Below are 23501 nucleotides of genomic sequence, written 5' to 3' on the forward strand. Positions count from 1 at the left end.
CCTCTCTGCATCCACCTTGTCAAGTCCCCTTATAATCTTATACGTTTCAGTAAGATCATTCTTCTGAATTCCAATGAGCAGAGGCCCAACATACTCAATCTTTCCTCATAAGTCAACCCCCTCATCTCCAGGAAACTGAAGATTTAAAAGAATAGAAATAAAAACTACAGTCCAGTAAGTTTACATTTTTAATCAAAAATAGGCACTTGTGGCATACGTTTCAAATTTAACATTTTCTCATGCAATTAAAATGAGCACTATAGTATTGTGTTTTCAGTTCAAGATGCTTCTCCCTGATTTACATTTTGCTTGAGATAGTTACACTTACATAAATCTGTAAAGAAAATTCCATCATTGTTCTAATTTAAGCAAATATCTCAATGCAAATATCTTAAATTTGTTCTCAACTTCATTGCTGTTTATAGAAAAATCTAGTTAGAAGCAAATGTGTTACATATAATACATATTACTACATGATAGGATTTTAGTGCATTTCATTTATATAAAGTATAAAAAAGCATTTTTATTAAAAACAAACCTGGAAATCCCCTTCAAGTTTAAGGAAATAAAACAGATTTTAATTTACTCAAAACTGCAAGATAATTCTAGCAACTTTATTTTAATATGCAAGATCACTTCGAATGATTGATTTATTTAATTGGTTCAAAGTAGCACTCATAGCACAAGCTCCTTTTTCAGTGCAGCAATTTTAAGTTGAGGGAAATCCTGAACTGATCTGTTCCATTCATCGTCAACGTTCACGATGTCCTTTCACCTACAATAAGAAACCAGAATGTTACAACAGAATTAAAAGGATGAGTACATTTATAAAGGGTGTGCTTTATATAAGGAAAAAACATACATGACCTTATTGAATGGCCAAGCAGGCCTACTCCTATTTCTTAGGTTCTTACACTAATGAGGTCAGGTAGATCACCAGTTAGGTATAATAGGCTCTATTTTTCCCAAAGCCGGTTTTTGGCGTACTTGAAGAGTTACACCTGTTTCTTTGGGGCCCAACTACGCCCCCCAAAAATCATCCAACTTTCCCCGTTTGAATTGTTCATTTTGGCGCTGTCCAGCCGGTCTTAGCTTTGGGGTGGAGCACAAGATCTGCGCCAAAAAAAAAATCAGGTTGCTAGGGTAATGAGGGACACACTGCAGGCTGAGGCTGGAAAATGAAACACACAGCACATTCTGGCCAGCTCACAGCAACCTGCACAAGCACCTTGCAGCAGACAAAAATGTATGTCGAGACAAAGGAGCTATTAGGTGGGCTGACCAAAAGCTTAGTCAAAATGGCTAATTTTAATGAGGGTCTTGACGAGCAGGGGGTGGAGAGGCATAGGCATTTAGGGAGGGAATTCTACAGCATGGGGCCTAGACGGCTGAATGCAAGACACCGTGGTGGGCAAAGACAGGGGGATGCACAAAGGCCAGCCTACAATATCTTGCAACGGATAGCTCTGCTTCAAGGAATGTCTTACACTGGTGTTCTAAGATATGTTGTTCTACTCCAAGTACCTAAAGTGGTAGTCTTGTCAGGGTACAATGAGCAGCCTCAATCAAGCACCTCGCATCAACCAGCAAGTGCACTCCCATGGTGCTGAACACCAACCCAGAAATATGCACTCCAGGGGCAGCCTTTATTGAGTTACAAGAGAGTATTTGGTGAATTACAGAGCATGCTCGCTGCAAGTGCCGATAACATTACAGGAGATTTAACTAGAGGATACTAGAATCACAGGCCCCAAGTTTCGCCATGATTTGCTCCTGATTTTTTAGGGGCAACTGGTGTAGAACGGAGTATCTTAGAAATCGAAATTCTCGATATTTAGTTTGCTCCAGTTCTAGTCAGTTAGAACAGTTTCACTGGAAGGAGAGGGTGGGGGGGGAAAGGAGACGGGGGGGGGGGGGGAAGGAGACGGGGGGGGGGGGGAAGGAGACGGGGGGGGGGGAAGGAGACGGGGGGGGGAGAAAGGAGACGGGGGGGGAGAAGGAGACGGGGGGGGGGAAGGAGACGGGGGGGGGGAAGGAGACGGGGGGGGGGGAAGGAGACGGGGGGGGGGGGGGAAGGAGACGGGGGGGGGAAGGAGACGGGGGGGGGGAGAAAGGAGACGGGGGGGGAGAAAGGAGACGGGGGGGGAGAAAGGAGACGGGGGGGGAGAAAGGAGACGGGGGGGGGGGAAGGAGACGGGGGGGGGGGGGGAAGGAGACGGGGGGGGGGAAGGAGACGGGGGGGAGAAAGGAGACGGGGGGGAGAAAGGAGACGGGGGGGGGGGAAGGAGACGGGGGGGGGAAGGAGACGGGGGGGGGGGGGAAGTAGACGGGGGGGGGGGGGGGAAGGAGACGGGGGGGGGAAGGAGACGGGGGGGGGGGAAGGAGACGGGGGGGGGGGGGAAAGGAGACGGGGGGGGGGGGGGGGAAAGGAGACGGGGGGGGGGGGGGAAAGAGACGGGGGGGGGGGGGGAAGGAGACGGGGGGGGGGGGAAGGAGACGGGGGGGGGGGAAGGAGACGGGGGGGGGGGGAAGGAGACGGGGGGGGGGGGAAGGAGACGGGGGGGGGGGGAAGGAGACGGGGGGGGGGGGAAGGAGACGGGGGGGGGGAAGGAGACGGGGGGGGGGGGAGGAGACGGGGGGGGGGGAAGGAGACGGGGGGGGGGGAAGGAGACGGGGGGGGGGGAAGGAGACGGGGGGGGGGAAGGAGACGGGGGGGGGGGAAGGAGACGGGGGGGGGGGGAAGGAGACGGGGGGGGGGGAAGGAGACGGGGGGGGGGAAGGAGACGGGGGGGGGGGAAGGAGACGGGGGGGGGGGAAGGAGACGGGGGGGGGGAAGGAGACGGGGGGGGGGGGAAGGAGACGGGGGGGGGGGAAGGAGACGGGGGGGGGGAAGGAGACGGGGGGGGGGGGAAGGAGACGGGGGGGGGGGGAAGGAGACGGGGGGGGGGGGAAGGAGACGGGGGGGGGGGAAGGAGACGGGGGGGGGGAAGGAGACGGGGGGGGGGGGAAGGAGACGGGGGGGGGGGAAGGAGACGGGGGGGGGGGAAGGAGACGGGGGGGGGGGAAGGAGACGGGGGGGGGGAAGGAGACGGGGGGGGGGGGAAGGAGACGGGGGGGGGGGAAGGAGACGGGGGGGGGGAAGGAGACGGGGGGGGGGGAAGGAGACGGGGGGGGGGGAAGGAGACGGGGGGGGGGGGAAGGAGACGGGGGGGGGGGGAAGGAGACGGGGGGGGGGGGAAGGAGACGGGGGGGGGGGAAGGAGACGGGGGGGGGAAGGAGACGGGGGGGGGGGGGAAGGAGACGGGGGGGGGGGGGAAGGAGACGGGGGGGGGGGGAAGGAGACGGGGGGGGGGGGAAGGAGACGGGGGGGGGGGGAAGGAGACGGGGGGGGGGGAAGGAGACGGGGGGGGGGGAAGGAGACGGGGGGGGGGGGAAGGAGACGGGGGGGGGGGAAGGAGACGGGGGGGGGGAAGGAGACGGGGGGGGGGAAGGAGACGGGGGGGGGGGAAGGAGACGGGGGGGGGGGAAGGAGACGGGGGGGGGGGAAGGAGACGGGGGGGGGGGAAGGAGACGGGGGGGGGGGAAGGAGACGGGGGGGGGGGAAGGAGACGGGGGGGGGGGGGAAGGAGACGGGGGGGGGGGAAGGAGACGGGGGGGGGGGAAGGAGACGGGGGGGGGGGAAGGAGACGGGGGGGGGGGAAGGAGACGGGGGGGGGGGGAAGGAGACGGGGGGGGGGGAAGGAGACGGGGGGGGGGGAAGGAGACGGGGGGGGGGGAAGGAGACGGGGGGGGGGAAGGAGACGGGGGGGGGGAAGGAGACGGGGGGGGGGGGAAGGAGACGGGGGGGGGGGGAAGGAGACGGGGGGGGGGGAAGGAGACGGGGGGGGGGGAAGGAGACGGGGGGGGGGGGAAGGAGACGGGGGGGGGGGAAGAGACGGGGGGGGGGGGAAGGAGACGGGGGGGGGGAAGGAGACGGGGGGGGGGGGAAGGAGACGGGGGGGGGGGGGGGAAGGAGACGGGGGGGGGGGAAGGAGACGGGGGGGGGGAAGGAGACGGGGGGGGGGAAGGAGACGGGGGGGGGAAGGAGACGGGGGGGGGGAAGGAGACGGGGGGGGGGGAAGGAGACGGGGGGGGGGGGAAGGAGACGGGGGGGGGGGGAAGGAGACGGGGGGGGGGGGGAAGGAGACGGGGGGGGGGGGAAGGAGACGGGGGGGGGGGGAAGGAGACGGGGGGGGGGAAGGAGACGGGGGGGGGGAAGGAGACGGGGGGGGGGGAAGGAGACGGGGGGGGGGAAGGAGACGGGGGGGGGGAAGGAGACGGGGGGGGGGAAGGAGACGGGGGGGGGGAAGGAGACGGGGGGGGGGGGGGGAGGAGACGGGGGGGGGGGGAAGGAGGAAGGAGACGGGGGGGGGGAAGGAGACGGGGGGGGGGAAGGAGACGGGGGGGGGGGGAGGAGACGGGGGGGGGGGGAGGAGACGGGGGGGGGGGGAGGAGACGGGGGGGGGGGGAGGAGACGGGGGGGGGGGGAAGGAGACGGGGGGGGGGGAAGGAGACGGGGGGGGGGGGGGGAGGGAGGAGACGGGGGGGGGGGGAGGAGACGGGGGGGGGGAAGGAGACGGGGGGGGGGAAGGAGACGGGGGGGGGGGGAAGGAGACGGGGGGGGGGGGGAAGGAGACGGGGGGGGGGGAAGGAGACGGGGGGGGGGGGAAGGAGACGGGGGGGGGGGGAGGAGACGGGGGGGGGGGGGGAGGAGACGGGGGGGGGGGGGGGAGGAGACGGGGGGGGGGGGGGAGGAGACGGGGGGGGGGAAGGAGACGGGGGGGGGGGGGGAAGGAGACGGGGGGGGGGAAGGAGACGGGGGGGGGGGAAGGAGACGGGGGGGGGGGGGGGGAAGGAGACGGGGGGGGGGGGGGAAGGAGACGGGGGGGGGGAAGGAGACGGGGGGGGGGGGAAGGAGACGGGGGGGGGGGGGAAGGAGACGGGGGGGGGGGGGAAGGAGACGGGGGGGGGGGGGGGGGAAGGAGACGGGGGGGGGGGGGGAGGAGACGGGGGGGGGGGAGGAGACGGGGGGGGGGGGGAGGAGACGGGGGGGGGGGGGAAGGAGACGGGGGGGGGGGAAGGAGACGGGGGGGGGGGGGGGAAGGAGACGGGGGGGGGGGGGAAGGAGACGGGGGGGGGAAGGACAGGACGGGGGGGGGGGGGGAGGAGACGGGGGGGGGGGGAGGAGACGGGGGGGAGGAAGGAGACGGGGAAGGGGAGGAGGGGGAAGGAGACGGGGGGGAGGAAGGAGACGGGGGGGAGGAAGGAGACGGGGGGGGGGAAGGAGACGGGGAGGGGGAAGGAGACGGGGGGGGGGAACGGGAAGGAGACGGGGGGAAGGAGACGGGGGGGGGGGGGGGGGAAGGAAGGAGACGGGGGGGGGGGGGGAAGGAAGGAGACGGGGGGGGGGGAGGAAGGAGACGGGGGGGGGGGGGGAAGGAGGAGACGGGGGGGGGGGGGAAGGAGGTGACGGGGGGGGGGGAAGGACAGGACGGGGGGGGGGGGGAAGGAGACGGGGGGGGGGGAGGAGACGGGAGGGGGGGGAGGGGAGGAGGAGACGGGGGGGGGGGGGGGGGGGTCGGAGGAGACGGGGGGGGTCGGGTCCGGAGGCGGTGGGCGGGAATCGAGTCGGGTCGGGAGAAAGCAGGAGCTGGCCGTGGGAGGAGCCTTATTCACGCAGCCCCAGTGAGGCCATTCGGCAAGGGCTAGGGGCTGCGTGCTTCGGCCCCTCCCAGAGTTTTGGGCGCATGGAGCTACTGCACATGCACGCCCACTGTAGCGCGCATGTGCAGAGGTCCCGGCACTGTTTTCAGCGCAGGGACCTGGCTCCGCCCCCTGCAGCTGCAATCGACCTGCAGGGAGCTGGAGAATCTGGAAGGTTTTTTTAGGCGCACTTTGTGGCGCGAAAAACAGGTGTCCAGGTCGGGACTGCGCCGTTCTAGGCGCGGCTCGAAACTTGGGCCCATAAAATGGATATAGCACAGGAGGTCATTCAGCCCGTCGAGCCCGTGCCACTTCTCTGCAAGAGCACTTCAGCTAGCCCATCTCCCCCACCCTTTCCCCGTAGCCCTGCATTTTATTTTCTTCAGCTGCTTATCCAATTCCCTTTTGAAAGCCATGATTGTCTGCCTCCACCACTCTTTCAGGCAGCGCATTCCAGATCCTAACCACTCGCTGCGTAAAAAAGTTTTTCCTCATGTCACCTTTGGTTCTTTTGCCAATCACCTTACATCTGTGTCCTCTGGTTCCCAACCCTCTTGCCAATGGGAACAGTTTCTCCCTATCTACTCTGTCCAGACCCCTCATGATTTTGAACACCTCTATCACATCTCCTCTCAACCTTCTGCTATAAGGAGAACAGCCCCAGCTTCTCTAGTCGATCCACGTCACTGAAATCCCGCATCCCTGGAATCATTCTCTGAAATCTTTTCTACACCCTCTCCAAGATCTTCACATCCTTCCTAAAGTGCCATGCTCTGAATTGGACACAATACTCAAGTTGAGGCCAAACCAGTATTTTATAATGGTTCATCATAATTTCCTTGCTTTTGTACCTTTATTTATGAAACCCAGGATCCCGTATGCTTTTTTTTAAAAACCACTTTCTCAACCTGCCCTGGCATCATCAACCTTTTGTGCACATTTACCCTCGAGTCTCTCTGTTCATGCATCCCCTTTAGGATTGTACTCTTTCGTTTATATATTGTCCAACCAAAATGTATCACTTTGCACTTTTCTGCGTTAAATTTCATCTGCCACGTGTCCGCCCATTTCACCAGCCTGTTTATGTCTTCTTCAAGTCTATCACTAGCCTCCACACTGTTCACTATTTTTCCAAGCTTAGTGTCATCTGCAAATTTTGAAATTGTGCCAGGTCATCATAGGCAGTCCCTTGGAATCGAGGAAGACTTGTTTCCAATCTTAACAGGAGTCCTTAGGTGGCTGAACAGTCCAATACGAGAACCACCGTCCTCATCACAGGTGGGATAGTCGTTGAGGGAAAGGGTGGGTGGGACAGGTTTGACGCATGCTCTTTCCGCTGTCTGTGCTTGGTTTCTGCATGCTCTCGGCAATGAGACTCTAGGTGCTCAGCGCCCTTCCGGATGCACTTCCTCCACTTAAGGCGGTCTTTGGCCAGGGACTCCCAGGTGTCAGTGGGGATGTTGCACTTTTTCAGGGAGGCTTTGAGGGTGTCCTTGCACTGTTTCCTCTGCCCACCTTTGGCTTGCTTGCCATGAAGGAGTTCAGAGTTGAGAGTTTGCTTTGGGAGTCTCGTGTCTGGCATGTGAACAATGTGGCCTGCCCAGCGGAGCTGATCAAGTGTGGTCAGTGCTTCAATGCTGGGGATGTTGGCCTGGTCGAGGACGCTAATTTTTGTGCGTCTGTCCTCCCAGGGGATCTTCAAGACATCGTTGGTGGTATTTCTCCAGCAACTGGAGGTCTCTACTGTACATGGTCCATGTCTCTGAGCCATACAGGAGGGCGGGTATTACTACAGCCCTGTAGACCATGATCTTGGTGGCAGATTTGAGGGCCTAGTCTTCAAACACTTTTCCTCAGGCGGCCGAAGGCTGCACTGGCGCACTGGAGGCGGGGTTGAATCTCCTTGTCAATGTCTACTCTTGTTGATAAGAGGCTCCCGAGGTATAGGAAATGGTCTATGTTGTCCAGGGCCACGCCGTGGATCTTGATGACTGGGGTAAGAGTGCTGTGCAGCAAGTTCAGGCTGGTGGAGGACTTTCAACTTACGGATGTTTAGCGTAAGACCCATGCTTTCGTACGCCTCAGTAAATATGTTGACTATGACTTGGAGTTCAGCCTCTGTATGTGCGCAGACACAGGTGTCGTCCGTGTACTGTAGCTCGACAACAGAGGTTGGGGTGGTGTTGGACATGGCCTGGAGATGACGAAGATTGAACAGGTTCCCACTGGTTATATAATTTAGTTCCACTCCAGCGGGGAGCTTGTTGACTGAGGTGGAGCATGGCAGCGAGGAAAATTGAGAAGAGGGTTGGGGCAATGACGCAGCCCTGTTTGACCCTGGATTGGGTCTGTAATGGACCCATTGGTAAGGATCACGGCCTGCATGTCGTTGTGGAGCAGGTGGAGGATGGTGACAAACTTTTGGGGGCATCTGAAACGGAGGAGGACACTCCATAGATTCTCGCGGTTGACAGTGTCAAAGACCTTTGTAAGGTCGAAGGCGGCCATGTATAGGGGCTGGTGCTGTTCCTTGCATTTTTTCTGCGGTATCGCGCTATAAAAATCATGTCCGTTGTGCCCCATAGGGGACAAAATCCACACTGACTCCGGGAGGAGCTCCTCAGCCACAAGGAGAAGGCGGTTGAGGAGGACTCTAGCGACGACTTTCCCAGTGGCTGATAACAGGGAGATTCCTCTGTAGTTGCCACAGTCGGACTTATCCCCTTTTTAAAAGATGGTCACGATCACTGCATCTCAGATCTCCCAGCATGCTCTCCTCCCTCCAGATGAGAGAGATGAGGTCATGTGCCCTGTACACCCAAGTCATTAATATATGTCAAGAAAAGCAGTGATCCTTGTACCATCCTCAGTATACCTTCCTACAGTCCAAAAAGAATTTACCACTACTCTCTGTTTCCTGTCACTTAGCCAATTTCATATCCATGCTGCCACTGTCCCTTTTATTCCATGGGTTTCAACTTTGCTGGCAAGCCTATTTTGTGGCACTTTATCAAATGCCTTTTGGAAGTCCATGTATACCACATCAATCGCATTGCCCTCATCAACCCTCTTATCTCATAAAAAAACTCAATTTGCCTTTAACAAATCCCTGCTGGCTTTGCTTAATTCATCCATATTTGTCCAAGTGACTGTTAACTTTATCCCCAATTATGGTTTCTAAAAGCTTCCCCACTGCCGAGGTTAAATCAACTGGTCTGTAGGTAGTTGCTGGGTTTATCCTTGCACCCTTTTTTGAACAAGGGTGTAACATTTGCAATTGTGCAGTCGTCTGGCACCACACCTATACTCAATGAGGATTGGATGATTATGGTCAGTAGCTCCACGATTGCCTCCTTAACTTCCCTCAGCATCCTAGGATGCATGCCATCCGGTCCTGGTGACTTATCAACATTAAGTACAGCTAGCCTTTCTAGCACCTCCTCAATCAATTTTAACTCATCCAGTATCTACACCACCTCCTCTTTCACTAGTACTTTGGCAGTATTTTCTTTCTTGATAAAGACAGATGCAAAGTACTCATTTAGTATCTCAGCCATGCTCTCTGCTTCCATTCATAGATCTCCTTTTTGGTCCCTAATTTGCCCCACTACCCTTACTACCTATATGCCTAAAGAAGCATTTTTAATTTGCTTTTATGGTAGTTGCCAACCAATTCTCATACTCTCTTTCCCACTTATCATTTTCACTTCCCCTCTGAACTTTCTACATTCAGCCTGATTCTCACTTGTATTCTCAACCTGACATCTGTCATACGTACTCTTTTTCTGCTTCATCTTGCTCTCTATCTCTTTTGTCATCCATGTAGCTCTGGCTTTAGTTGTGCTACCTTTCTCCCTCGTGGGAATGTACCTCGACTGTACCCGAACCATCTCCTCTTTAAAGGCAGCCCATTGTTCGATTACAGTTTTACCTGCCAATCTTAGATTCCAATTTACTCAGGCCAAATCCCAACCCACTGAAATCTGCCTTCCTTCAATTAAGTATTCTTACTCTAGACTGCTCCCTATCTTTTACCATACCTAGTCTAAACCTTATGATACTATGACCACTATTCCCTAAATATTCCCCTACTGACACTTGCTCCACTTGACCCATCTCATTCCCCAGATCCAGCAATGCCTCCTTCCTCGTTGGGCTGCAAACATACGGATCAAGAAAGTTTTCCTGAACACAAATTCTTTCCTCTCTCTGCACTTTGCACTATTACAATACCAGTCTATTCAGATAATTGAAGTCACCCATTATCACTACTCTATAGTTCTTGCACCTCTAATTTCCCTGCAAATTTGCTCTTCTATACCTTTCCCACTAGTTGGTGGCCTATAGAATACACCTAGTAGTGTAATGGCAGCTCTATTGTTTCTTAACTCTAACCAAATAGATTGTGTCCAGAACATTCTTCTTAGATATGGGGGTGTTGCCAAAGGACTGGAGAATTGCAAACGTTACACCCTTATTCAAAAAAGGGTGCCAGGATAAACCCAGCAACTACAGGCCAGTCAGTTTAAGCTCAGTAGTATGGAAAATGCTAGAATCTATTATTAAGCACTTGGAAAATAATCAAGAGGATTGGGCAGAGTCTTAATTATGAAAGGGAAATCATGTTTGACGAATCTGGTGTATTTGGATTTTCAGAAGGCATTCGATAAGGTGCCACCCAAGAGGTTATTAAACAAAATAAGGGCTTATGGGATTGAGGTTAATATACGAGCATGGATTCAGGATTGGTTAATGGATAGAAAACAGAGTAGGAATAAACTGGTCATTTTTGGGTTAGCAGGCTGTAACTAGTGGGTACCACAAGGATCAGTGCTTGGGCCTCAGCTATTCACAATCTATATCAATGATTTGGATGAGGGGGCCAAATGTAATATATCCAAATTTGCTAATGATACAAAGCTAGGTGGGAATGCAAGTTGTGAGGATCATAGAAATTTACAGCACGGAAGGAGGCCATTTTGGCCCATCGTGTCCGCACCGGCCGACCAACAGCTATCCAGCCTAATCCCACTTTCCAGCTCTTAGTCCATAGCCCTGAAGGTTATGGCACTTTAAGTGCATATCCAAGTATTTTTAAAAATGTGGTTAGGGTTTCTGCCTCTACCACCCTTTCAGGCAGTGAGTTACAGACACCACCACCCTCTGGATGAAGAAATTTCCCCTCATATCTCCTCTAAACCTCCCTCAATTACTTTAAATCTATGCCCTCTGATTGTTGAGCCCTCTGCCAAGGTAAATGGGTCCTTCCTATCCACTATATCCAAGCCCCTCATAATTTTCTACACCTCAATTAGGTCTCCCCTGATTCTCCTCTGTTCCAAAGAAAACAGACCCAGCATCTCCAATATTTCCTCATGGCCAAAATTCTCCAGTCCAGGCAAAATTCTTGTAAATCTCCTCTGCAATCACATCTTTCCTGTAAAGTGGTGACCAGAACCGCTCACATTACTCCAGCTGCGGCCTAACCAGTGTTTTATGAAGTTCAAGCATAACCTCCTTGCTCTTGTATTCCATGCCTCAGCTAATAAAGGCAAGTATTGAATTCCATTTGCCACTGTTCTGCCCACACTGACCAGTACATTGATTGGGGGCCAACTCTATCTCTAGAGATAGTCACTGACGCACAACAACCACCACACTAACTTCCCCTACCCACTAGGAAAGCAGTTTGAAGGATTATGGTAGGAAGAGGAGGGTACGCACAATACAGAGTCACAGAGGAAGCACTTGATGTCATGGGACCTTTTGGGCATATTTCCAAAAAAATGATTTGGAACAAAAAGTTAATTTAAATGTGTCGTTAAACATGGTATATTCCTGCAAGTAACAGAGTGGAATTCAATCCGGATAAGTGAGAGGTAATGCATTTGGGGAGGTCAAACAAGGCAAGCGAATACACATTAATTGGTAGGACAGTAAAAAGTGAAGAGGGCAGGAAGATAAGGTGGTTAAGAAGGCATATGGAATACTTGCCTTTATTAGCTGAGGCATGGAATACAAGAGCAAGGAGGTTATGCTTGAACTTCATAAAACACTCAGATAAATAAGATGCTAATGCACCAGCTTTGATTATGTTTCTTCTTAAGCAATTCATCAGCTTGTCTCAGCAATTGATAAAATGCCACACATTATGTTAGAAGATTTTAGATCTTTTTCTGGACACTAACAGCCAGGAAATAAAGCACAATCGCTAACACTGACCGGCAACATTCCCGCTAAGCTGCGCAGCAGTCTGGAGGTCCTGTGTTTCCTAATTTCATTCCTAAAAAGGTCTGGCTCTAATTTTTAGACTATGCCCCCTTGTCCTAAAATCCCAAACCAGCAGAAATAATTTCTCTCTATCTACCCTATCTGTTCCCCTTAATATCTTGAAAACTTCGATCAAATCACCCCTTAACCTTCTAAATTCTAGGGAATACAACCCTAATTTGTGTAATCTCTGCTCGTAATTGAAGTCCGAGTATCATTCTGGTAAACCTATGTTGCAATCCCTTCAAGGCTAATATATCCTTCCCAAGGTGTGGTGCCCAGAACCCAGTACTCCAGGTGTGATCTAACCAGAGTTTTTTTTATAGCTTCAGCATAACTTCGACCCCCTTGATAATAAAGGCCAGCATTCCATTAGCCTTTTAAAATATTTTCTGTATCTGTTCATGACATTTTAATGATCTATGTACCTGGGTCACCCTTCCCAAGTCTCTTGACACCTCCACTGTTTTTTGCTTTTCACCACTTAGAAAGTACTTTGTTCTACCCTTTTTAGGTCCAAAGTGGATGACCTCACATTTGTCTACATTGGTCATCAATAATGTCCTGTGCTTTGCAGAATCCAACTAGACAGTAAAAGCGAAGAGCACTCTCAAGTTGCTGCATGTTTTCTGTGGGGACATTATGAATTGAGGGGCCTGGGCAAACAAATCATCTGCCACCTACAGGATGCAAATGTTGACCGCAGATTGTGTAGTTTGGCAGGTATTTCGTGCTGTTGCTTGTAATGACCGAGTTACTTAAAGGCTAGAGCTTTAATTGCCACAATCACCAGACTGTATTATGATGTGCACGGAGCATAAAATGGTTAGAAGATATAAATGTCTTCTAATGTAGGGAACCAGCTTCTAATATGCAGCAGCACTACCAGCACTGAAGATTGCACCATCAGATTCATGTCTTTATGTTTCGTAACCTTAAATTGCTTAAATATGACTTTAACTTGATGACCAACTTGCAGTTATATAGCATATTTAACATAGTGAAACGCACATAGGAATTTTGCCAGAGGTAACAGGCATTGATCAGGAGTAGAGGAAAGTTAAGGGTGGGGGGGGGGGGGGGGGGGGGGGGGGGGGGTGACTGAAGGCATGGTTAGAGAGATAAATTTTGAGTCTTTTGAAGGGGAGAGGGGTCGTGGAGTGGGGGGGTTTTAGTAATAAAATTCCAGAAACGCAGGGGCATGATGGCTGAAGGCTCTGTCACCCAAAGGTGGAATGGAAGTGGTAAAAATGCAGCGTGCACACCCCTCGCACTCAAAAAAAAACATGAATAAAACCCATCCCATGAAATTCTCATTTCAAAAATTAATGGATATTTGGAATAACTTCAGAATTGGCATCTCAAATCAAGGTTCAAATCATGTTTAAGATTTCTTCCTGCTACCTGGTAACAAGTATCTATTATTATTCATTGCACAAAAATATCAAGAGTGCTCTTAATTAAAATGCTGTGCTTAAAAGCAATCATTTGCTTTTTAAGTATTAGCAGATCTATTTATCTTCATTTTTCACGTGCTACTTTGAACAGTTCTTTGTAATAACAGCTTCATTCTAAATCAGCCAGTCTCTCCTCCCTCCAGATCAGCTGGAGTAAAATGCAAGTGAGGATATAGTGCTCACTGTCACATGGGAAACAGGCCAAGGAAATAGAGTGATATGCGACTTGTTTTTAATTGCCATATTAATTGTGATAATCATCACTATTTATGATTCTAACACAAATTAAGATATACTGCTCCTTTTAAAATGAGCAAAATAAAACTTCAGTTTATGCAAAATTCCTGCGGGGTTCTGTTATTAGGAGCAGAATGAATAACTACTAGCTTTGTTTTGTTGTTGGACATTTGGGCCATTGCACAAGGACTGAGCACTAAAGCAGCATCCAATCCATCACTACAAACTGCAATATAAGGTAATAATTACCATTCAAATTCCTTTTATATTCAGGTTTGACATTGTAGTACTCCTCCGGTGTTACTGTTTTAACTCCACCAAAGTAATCCAGGACCAAAATGTTGGTAATGTTGAGCTTGGCAAAGTACCATTTATGATCGTGTGGCCAATCAGCCATTGCTGGATGTCGGCTGAAGAGAGCCTCTTTGGCAAAGTCTATTTCTGTCTTGTTCACCTGAAAAATTAATATGCATAAAATGTTTCTCTGTTATAATCTGAAGAAAACTGGAAATGTTATTCACAAGTATACTTTTCAGTTTATCATGCTTCGGATGGCATCACAAACAAAGCCAGCACAAAATTGCATAATTGAGTAGATGTGGGTTAACTGTACCCACTTAGCCTCTTGTTATGAGGGTGAGACAATGTGGCTGGCGTGCAAGTAGAGTGAGCGGAGGTGACTGAATGTATTGCAAAATTACGAGCTGTGGAGTATACTCCTGAACCCAGAATGGACATATTGCATCTTTATTACAAGACCTACAAAACAGTCTCAGTAATCCAAAGATCTATTTACACACAACAGGAAAAGAGACAAAATCTGTAAAAAGAAACTCGCAGCACAGAGCACCAACAATTGACACCACTGAGTGGTGGAATGCACGTTCAAATTTCTAGTAATTCACTGAATTCCTTCAGTCACATTGCTGCGGGGGGAAATATGGTCACTGGGGCTCCCATTGCATGCTCCCAAGCACCCAGTTGGAATGCATTAACCATGAACCAGGAGCAGAAAGTCCTCCTGCCAAAACAGGAACAATTTTGTTGAACAATGGAAGGAAGCAGAAGGTGGGGAGGAGAGTACAGAATTTTTAGAACTAAACTGCAGCATACCATCATGATTGTTCCAGAGAGCAGCACACGACAGCAAAGTGGACTTTGGGGGTCAAACGCTTGCTTTCTACAGTAGTCCGTCTCTGCCAAAGACATGGCCAGGGAAATTTCTGGATTAGCCTAAAATAAAATGTTTTAAAGTGAGAGACCGTAATAGTAAATAGAAATTAAAATGTCAAATTAGCCACAGTAATTCACATCCAGCAAGTAGAATTATAGTATAGAAGGCGGCTATTTGGTCCATCATGTCTGTACCAGAACTTTGAAAGAGCTATCCAATTAGTTCCACTCTCCCGCTCTTTCCTCATAGCCCTGCAAATGTTTCCTTCTCAAGTATACATCCATAGAAACATAGAAAATAGGTGCAGGAGTAGACCATTCGGCCTTTCGAGCCTGCACCACCATTCAAGAAGATCATGGCTGATCATTCACCTCTTTCCTGCTTTCTCTCCATACCCCTTGATCCCTTTAGCTGTAAGGGCCATATCTAACTCCCTCTTGAATATATCCAACGAAGTGGCATCAACAACTCTCTGCGGTAGGGAATTCCACAGGTTAACAACTCTCCGAGTGAAGAAGTTTCTCCTTATCTCGGGCCTAAATGGCCTACCCCTTATCCTAAGACTGTGTCCCCTTCTGGACTTGCCCAACATCGGGAACATTCTTCCCGCATCTAACCTGTCCAGTCCCGTCAGAATTTTCTATGTTTCTATGAGATCCCCTCTCATCCTTCTAAACTCCAGTGAATACAGGCCCAGTCAATCCAGTCTCTCCTCATATGTCAGTCCTGCCATCTTGGGAATCAGTCTGGTGAACCTTCGCTGCACACCCTCAATAGCAAGAACGTCCTTCCTCAGATTAGGAGACCAAAACTGAACACAATATTCCAGGTGAGGCCTCACCAAGGCTCTGTACAACTGCAGTAAGACCTCCCTGCTCCTACACTCAAATCCCCTAGCTATGATGGCCAACATGCCATTTGCCTTCTTCACCACCTGCTGTACCTGCATGCCAACTTTCAATGACTGATGTACCATGACACCCAGGTCTCGTTGCACCTCCCCCTTTCCTAATCTGCCATCATTCAGATAATAGTCTGCCTTCATGTTTTTGGCACCAAAGTGGATAACCTCACATTTATCCACATTATACTGCATCTGTCATGCATTTGCCCACTCACCTAACCTGTCCAAGTCACCCTGCAGCCTCTTAGCATCCTCCTCATAGCTCACACCGCCACCCATTTTAGTGTCATCTGCAAACTTGGAGATATTACTCTCAATTCCTTCATCTAAATCATTGATGTATATTGTAAATAGCTGGGGTCCCAGCACTGAGCCCTGCGGCACCCCACTAGTCACTGCTTGCCATTCTGAAAAGGACCCATTTATCCTGACTCTCTGGTTCCTGTCTGCCAACCAGTTCTCTATCCACGTCAATACATTACCCCCAATACCACGTGCTTTAATTTTGCACACCAATCTCTTGTGTGGGATCTTATCAAAAGCCTTTTAAAAGTCCAAATACACCACATCCACTGGTTCTCTCTTGACCACTCAACTAGTTACATCCTCAAAAAATTCTAGAAGTTTTGTCAAGCATGATTTCCCTTTCATAAATCCATGCTTACTTGGACTGGTCCTGTCACTGCTTTCCAAATGCGCTGCTATTTCATCTTTAATAATTGATTCCAATATTTTCCCCACTACTGATGTCAGGCTATAATTCCCTGTTTTCTCTCTCCCTCCTTTTTTAAAAAGTGGTGTTATATTAGCTACTCTCCAGTCCATAGGAACTGATCGACAGTCGATAGACTGTTGGAAAATGATCACCAATGCATCCACTATATCTAGGGCCACTTCCTTAAGTACTCTGGGATGCAGACTATCAGGCCCTGGGGATTTATCGGCCTTCAATCCCATCAATGTCCCCAACACAGTTTCCCACCTAATAAGGATTTCCTGCAGTTCCTCCTCCTCACTAGACCCTCGATCCCCTAGTATTTCCGGAAGGTTATTTGTGTCTTCCTTCGTAAAGACAGAAGCAAACTATTTGTTCAACTGGTCTGCCATTTCTTTGTTCCCCATTATAAATTCACCTGATTTTGACTGCAAGGGACCTACATTTGTCTTCACTAATCTTTTTCTCTTCACATATCTATAGAAGCTTTTGCAGTCAGATTTTATGTTCCCAGCAAGCTTCCTCTCATACTCTATTTCCCCCCTCCTAATTAAACCCTTTGTCCTCCTCTGCTGAATTCTACATTTCTTCCAGTGCTCAGGTTTGCTGCCTTTTCTGGCCAATTTGTATGCCTCTTCCTTGGATTTAACACTATCCTTAATTTCCCTTGTTAGCCAGGGTTGAGCCACCTTCCCCATTTTATTTTTTACTCCAGACAGGGATGTACAATTGTTGAAGTTCATCCATGTGATTTTTAAATGTTTGCCATTGCCTATCCACCGTCAACCCTTTAAGTATCACTCGCCAGTCTATTCTAGCCAATTCACGTCTCATATCATCGAAGTTACCTTTCCTTAAGTTCAGGACCCTAGTCTCTGAATTAACTGTCACTCTCCATCTTAATAAAGAATTCTACCATATTATGGTCACTCTTCCCCAAGTGGCCTCGCATGACAAGATTGCTAATTAGTCCTTTCTCATTATACATCACCCAGTCTAGGATGGCCAGCCCTCTCGTTGGTTCCTCGACATATTGGTCTAGAAAGCCATCCCTAATACACTCCATGAAATCATCCTCTGCTGTATTGCTACCAGTTTGGTTAGCCCAATCTATATGTAGATTAAAGTCGCCCATGGTAACTGCTGTACCTTTATTGCACGCATCCCTAATTTCTTGTTTGATGCTGTCCCCAACCTCACTACTACTGTTTGGTGGTCTGTACACAACTCCCACTAGCGTTTTCTGCCCTTTGGTATTCTGCAGCTCTACCCACACAGATTCCACATCCTCAAGCTAATGTCCTTCCTTACTATTGCGTTTCCTTTTGAAAGTTAGTATTGCATCTGCTTCAACAAGCCTTACAGTGCATTCCAGATCATAACTATTCTCTAATAACATTTCTCCTCATCTCCAATCTGATTCTTTTGCCAATTATTTTAAATGTGTCCTCTTGGTATACGGGATATTTACCTTTATTAGCCGAGGCATAGAATACAAGAGCAGAGAGATTATGCTTGAAATGAATAAAGCTCTAGTAAGGCCACAGCGAGAATAATGCATGCAGTTCTGGTTACCACATTACAGGTACAATGTGATTGCACTAAAGAGGGTGCAGAGGAGATTTACGAAGATGTTGCCTGGACGAGAGAATTTTAGCTAGGAGGAAAGATTGGATAGGCTGGGGTTGTTCTCTTTGGAACAAAGGAGGCTGAGGGGAGACCTAATTGAGGTGTATAAAATGATGAGGGGCCTAAATAGAGTGGATAGGAAGGACCTATTTCCCTTGGCAGAGGGGTCAACAATTAGTGGGCATAGATTTAAGGTGATTGGTAGAAGGCTTAGAGGGGATTTGAGGAGAAATATTTTCACGCAGGGGGTGGTGCTGGTCTGGAATTCACTGCCTGAAAGGGTGGTAAAGACCAAAACGCTCACCACATTTAAAAAGTACTTGGATATGCACTTGAAGTGCCGTAACCTACAAGGCTACAGACCAAGAGCTGGAAAGTGGGATTAGGCTGAACAGCTCTGCCGGTCGGCACGGACACGATGGGCTGAACAGCCTCCTTCCATGCTGTAAATTTCTATGATTCTATGTTACATCACTTGAAAATTTCCAAACAAGACTTAAGGTTTGGGAATATCTAATAAATAATTCAATCGAAACATTTCAGTTTCATGCAAAATATATTTACCAATGTATTTACTAATTTTGAGATGTACTGAAGATTGGTCAGTTGCCAGAGAAAAGCTATATTTACATTAAATGTGACTCACACTGACTCAGCAAAACATTGACCAGATTAGCAACAATGTAATTATCAGCAGGGCGCAGTCCTTCTAGTGACGACAACAATGTTAGCTGTGTTTTTGTAAAATAGTTTTTTTTTTTAAATAAATTGCTAACGGCTGTGAAAGGTTTCACACCATCTCCCACTAACATTCTTTCCTGGGACTTTGGAACTGTGAAACCTTTAACCTTCATGTTTTCCCTTTCTCCTAAAGTTTGCAGCTTTTTACCAATATTGAGTCTATAGTATCAATTTTTTCTCACTTGTTTCTGTTTCTACAGCATTCAGCTCTGTCCTTTATCTCTTAGATTTCTAGACTTTATTACATGAGCAAAACATTGCATATATATTACTGTCATCACCACGGGCACAACAGCTACTGATGCTCCAACCACTGGTACAGCAAGACTTGCATGGAATGGAAAATATGGATCATAATATTCACATAACCAAGGGCTGCCAAATTCTGTACCCAAATCTTATTTGTGTGTTAAGTTTTCACGCTAATTTGTTACTTAAAGAGCATACTACTGATACCAAAGCAAAATACTGTGGATGCTGGAAATCTGAAATAAATACGAGAAATACTGAGCAGGTCTGGTAGCATCTGTGCAGAAAGATATTCTCTCAATGCTGCCAAACCTGCTGAGTATTCCAGCATTTCCTGTTTTTATTTCAGCATTCTACGGATTGGTTCCAAAATCATGAATAGTACAAAAAAAAAGTTTCTATATTTCTATCTGTACAATTAAAAGGTGCTCACAGACCACAATCTCAGCACATGTGAAGAAGTGCAATAGGGGTGGGGGTGCTATCTGTCCTGCTGGGCTGGGGGGGCACATCCCTGCACCAGCCGCGGCCGCCGGGGCTCTACGCGCCTCTCACCTGCATATCCTGCACCGAGAGCTCGAGCGGCGTCAGGTAGAGGTAAGGCACGCCGCTGGCCTCCTCCGGCGGCCCGTCGCTCACCGAGAAGATGTTCGCGAAGGCCCGTCCGACCAGCGGCTTGTGCGTGGAGATGGTGGCCACCAAGCCCCAGTCACAGTTGTGAACGATGAAGCGCGCCATTCGGGCCACCTCATCGTGAGGGGGAGGGGGGATGGCGATGGAGCCTCGGAGGGCAGCGAACAAAGCCAAGAGCGCAGCGAGCATCCAACTCGCCATGGTCCACCCTGAGCGACAGTGATGGGCGGCCAGCGCGAGCAGACGGCACGTGATGCAGCTTGCGCAACAACCAGCACGGCCTTCTGCAACAGAAAGATACACCGAGCTGCACAAAATTCATGTGTGCACACATCCCTGCACAATATACTTAAAGCTACACACCCACATATATTATTTTGCAAAGCTGCATCAGCGGCATGGAAACTAACTAGGGTTACCAACTGTGGTTGGAAGCGTTCCTGGAGGTTTGACCACATGATGTCTGCCAATGTTTATTGTACTTGCCTGATGTCTGCCATTGTTGATAGTAGTGCTCCCTGAGCAAGTGCTCTACTTGGAGCTCCTACACTGCAAGCAAGCCCCAGATGGGCAGAGGAAATGCTTTAAGGGCACCCTCAAAGCCTCCTTGATAAAAGTGTAACATCCCCACCGGCACCTGGGAGTCCCTGGCCCAAGACCGCACAAATTGGAGGAAGAGCATCCGGGAGGGCGCTGAGCACCTTGAGTCTCACCGGCGAGAACATGCAGAAATCAAGTGCAGACAGTGGAAGGAGCAAGCGGCAAACCAGGCTCCCCACCCACCCTTTCCTTCAACCACTGTCTGCCCCACTTGTTACAAAGACTGTAATTCCTGCATTGGACTGTACAGCCACCTGAGAACTCATTTTTAGAGTGGAAGCAAGTCTTCCTTGATTCAAGGGACTGCCTATGATGATGATGATAAGGTTGGATCTGCTGTAGTTGAATATTTTTGCTGGTGGGTTTTGCCAGCAGCTGTTGTGTGAGAAGCTCAGAGAGCCAGGAGACCATAATTCACATACAGTCCCGACTATTATTTAAGTTTCCTTTGTTTTTACTTAAGTTATTTATTAAGGGGGCACTTTTTGTTTTTTTTTGTTCAGTGGCACTAGGGAAACCCAGTGTCTCCTTATAGGTTCATTAGGAAAGGCATACAGTCTCCACAAAATTGTCGGTTATAGCATCTTAAATGCTCCATTTATTACAGCTTTGCCTGCTCATATCTTGTTAAGGTGCACTGAATGTTTAAATAAAATTACCATCCCCATAGTGTAGCAGTAATACTAAAGAAGTTATATCAGAAAAAAAAATCACTCAACTATTCACATTTGCAACAAAAAATGACAGGTTTAGGTGCTTAAATCTTCTGGTTTTGTAAAGGTGTCAATCTTCCTTGTTACCTGGTTATATCCCAGAATACAGACACGCATCACGCAGACGGTTGAATTTTCCAAGGACCAAGGACACCGGCTTTGGTTTACATGAGTGAGCCCTGAAATATGAGTAATTGGAACATATTGGCCTGGAATTTGCAGTTGTAATGACGTGAAACAGTCTGCGCTTACCATCATTACTATGTAAAATTGACAGCAACTTCTGGCGTTCGCACATGCGCTTAAGTTAAACACAGAAATCCGGAGGCTGCTGTCAGTGATACCCTGTTCCTCCACATGCGCTGTTGCAGCCTTCATAGGTGCAATCAACACAGAATCAGTGATTTGATGTGAACGTCAACTTTTTAAGCACTGTAAAAACCATTGAAAACGTTAAGCCTGCTGAATGAGGTGCAACTGAGTTTTTAATGGCTTACTAAGTCATAATTACTGCTGAGCAACTTCGCTAGCCCCCAAAAACAAATTTTATAAGTGTGGATGTCATTCCCTCCATTCCATGATAAAAATTACACGGATTTTAAAATATTAAAAAATATTTTGTTTGTTTATGGTATTTTAGCTTCTACCTTAATCCTATGTTTATGTCCCAATCTTTATTTCGCTTTCTGTAAAAATGATTAAAATGTCAATTATAATCTGTGCTTATTACTTTCTGGTTCGCTATCTGATTGGTGCGCAGCCTGCTTGATGACTTAACTGTTGCTAGACACTACAGATCCACTATAGATGGCACCAGATTAAAACTCAGATTGGAATAGGAGAAATCAACGCTCTAGAGCCCACTACATCTTCATGGGCAGCTTCCTTCAAGGTCGTGGGGGGTGCCATCCCTTCACCGCTGAGGGCAAAATCCTGGCCATTGAGATTCATTGTCAGTGACAGTAAAATCTGCCTATTCATTTCATGAAGTTTTTGCACTGTTTCCTATAATATCCCAGAGAGAAAAGTCTATAAGTTCAGGGGTTTCTTTTAGTTTGTTTCTTACTTTCAATCTATTTTATCGATTAACTACCTTGCAATGTTGGACAATTAGATGAACCTGCTATATCGGCCATCACCTATAATGGGTAAATCGCATTCACATGAACGTGCCTGCTTTAAGCGATGGGGACTGTATTCCAAATTGGGTAGAAAATAATAGAGAATACCTATAAGCAATTTTATATTGTAATTATATTCTAATTTTTTATTGTGCCCGGTCCCTTTAATTTTGCTGTGCGGTATCTTTTCCAGCTGCAGCAGCTGGTGAGCGGCCTGCGCGGGACCTTAGGGGGTATGCGCCAGGAACATAGAAACATAGAAAACAGGTGCAGGAGTAAGCCATTCGGCCCTTCGAGCCTGCACCACCAGTCAATATGATCATGGCTGATCATTCACCTCAGTACCCCTTTCCTGCTTTCTCTCCATACCCCTTGATCCCTTTAGCCGTAAGGGCCATATCTAACTCCCTCTTAAATATATCCAATAAACTGGCATCAACGACTCTCTGCGGTAGGGAATTCCACAGGTTAACAACTCTCTGAGTGAAGAAGTTTCTCCCCATCTCAGTCCTAAATGGCCTACCCCTTATCCGAAGACTGTGTCCCCTGGTTCTGGACTTCCCCATCATCGGGAACATTCTTCCCGCATCTAACCTGTCCAGTCCTGTCAGAATCTTATGCATTTCTATGAGATCCCCTCTCATCCTTCTAAATTCTAGTGTATAAAGGCCCAGTTGATCCAGTCTCTCCTCATATGTCAGTCCAGCCATCCCTGGAATCAATCTGGTGAACCTTCGCTGCACTCTCTCAATCGCAAGAACGTCCTTCCTCAGATTAGGAGACCAAAACTGAACACAATATTCCAGGTGAGGCCTCACCAAGACCCTGTACAATTGCAGTAACACCTCCCTGCTCCTATACTCAAATCCCCTAGCTATGAAGGCCAACATGCCATTTGCCTTCTTCACCGCCTGCTGTACCTGCATGCCAACTTTCAATGACCCTGCAGCCTCTTAGCATCCTCCTCACAGCTCACACCGCCACCCAGTTTAGTGTCATCTGCAAACTTGGAGATATTACATTCAATTCCTTCATCCAAATCGTTAATGTATATTGTAAAGAGCTGGGGTTCCAGCACTGAGCCCAGCGGCACTCCACTAGTCACTGCCTGCCAGTCCGAAAAGACCCATTTATCCCGACTCTCTGCTTCCTGTCTGCCAACCAATTCTCTATCAATGCCAGTACATTACCCCCAATACCATGTGCTTTAATTTTGCACATCAATCTCTTATGTGGGACCTTGTCAAAGGCCTTTTGAAAGTCCAAATACACCACATCCACTGGTTCTCCCTTGTCCACTCTACTAGTTACATCCT

General features: G+C 49.3%; 1 protein-coding gene across 1 annotated transcript; it reads right to left on the reverse strand.

The window, feature by feature from the left end:
• Window positions 1-175: 175 nt before the first annotated feature.
• On the reverse strand, window positions 176-19995 carry creg1 (cellular repressor of E1A-stimulated genes 1). The gene is made up of 4 exons (XM_070892975.1): window positions 19674-19995; window positions 14820-14939; window positions 13956-14160; window positions 176-775 (listed from the first exon to the last, which is right to left on the reverse strand). The coding sequence occupies exons 1-4, from the start codon at window positions 19950-19952 to the stop codon at window positions 759-761; spliced, it is 621 nt and encodes a 206-aa protein (XP_070749076.1). The 5' UTR covers window positions 19953-19995; the 3' UTR covers window positions 176-758.
• Between the last annotated feature and the right edge of the window lie 3506 nt (window positions 19996-23501).

The sequence above is a fragment of the Pristiophorus japonicus genome, chromosome 11 (assembly GCF_044704955.1).
Source record: "Pristiophorus japonicus isolate sPriJap1 chromosome 11, sPriJap1.hap1, whole genome shotgun sequence".
Classification (NCBI taxonomy): domain Eukaryota; kingdom Metazoa; phylum Chordata; class Chondrichthyes; family Pristiophoridae; genus Pristiophorus; species Pristiophorus japonicus.

What these genes read in the sequence shown, in the direction of transcription:
- creg1 (XM_070892975.1), bottom strand. Translation starts at nt 19,952, where the DNA reads ATGGCGAGTTGGATGCTCGCTGCGCTCTTGGCTTTGTTCGCTGCCCTC. An exon ending in TCTCGGTGCAGGATATGCAG is followed by an intron (nt 14,940 to 19,673) that starts GTGAGAGGCGCG and finishes ATTTTATTTTAG; the next exon opens with GCTAATCCAGAAATTTCCCT. An exon ending in TCTCTGGAACAATCATGATG is followed by an intron (nt 14,161 to 14,819) that starts GTATGCTGCAGT and finishes TTAATTTTTCAG; the next exon opens with GTGAACAAGACAGAAATAGA.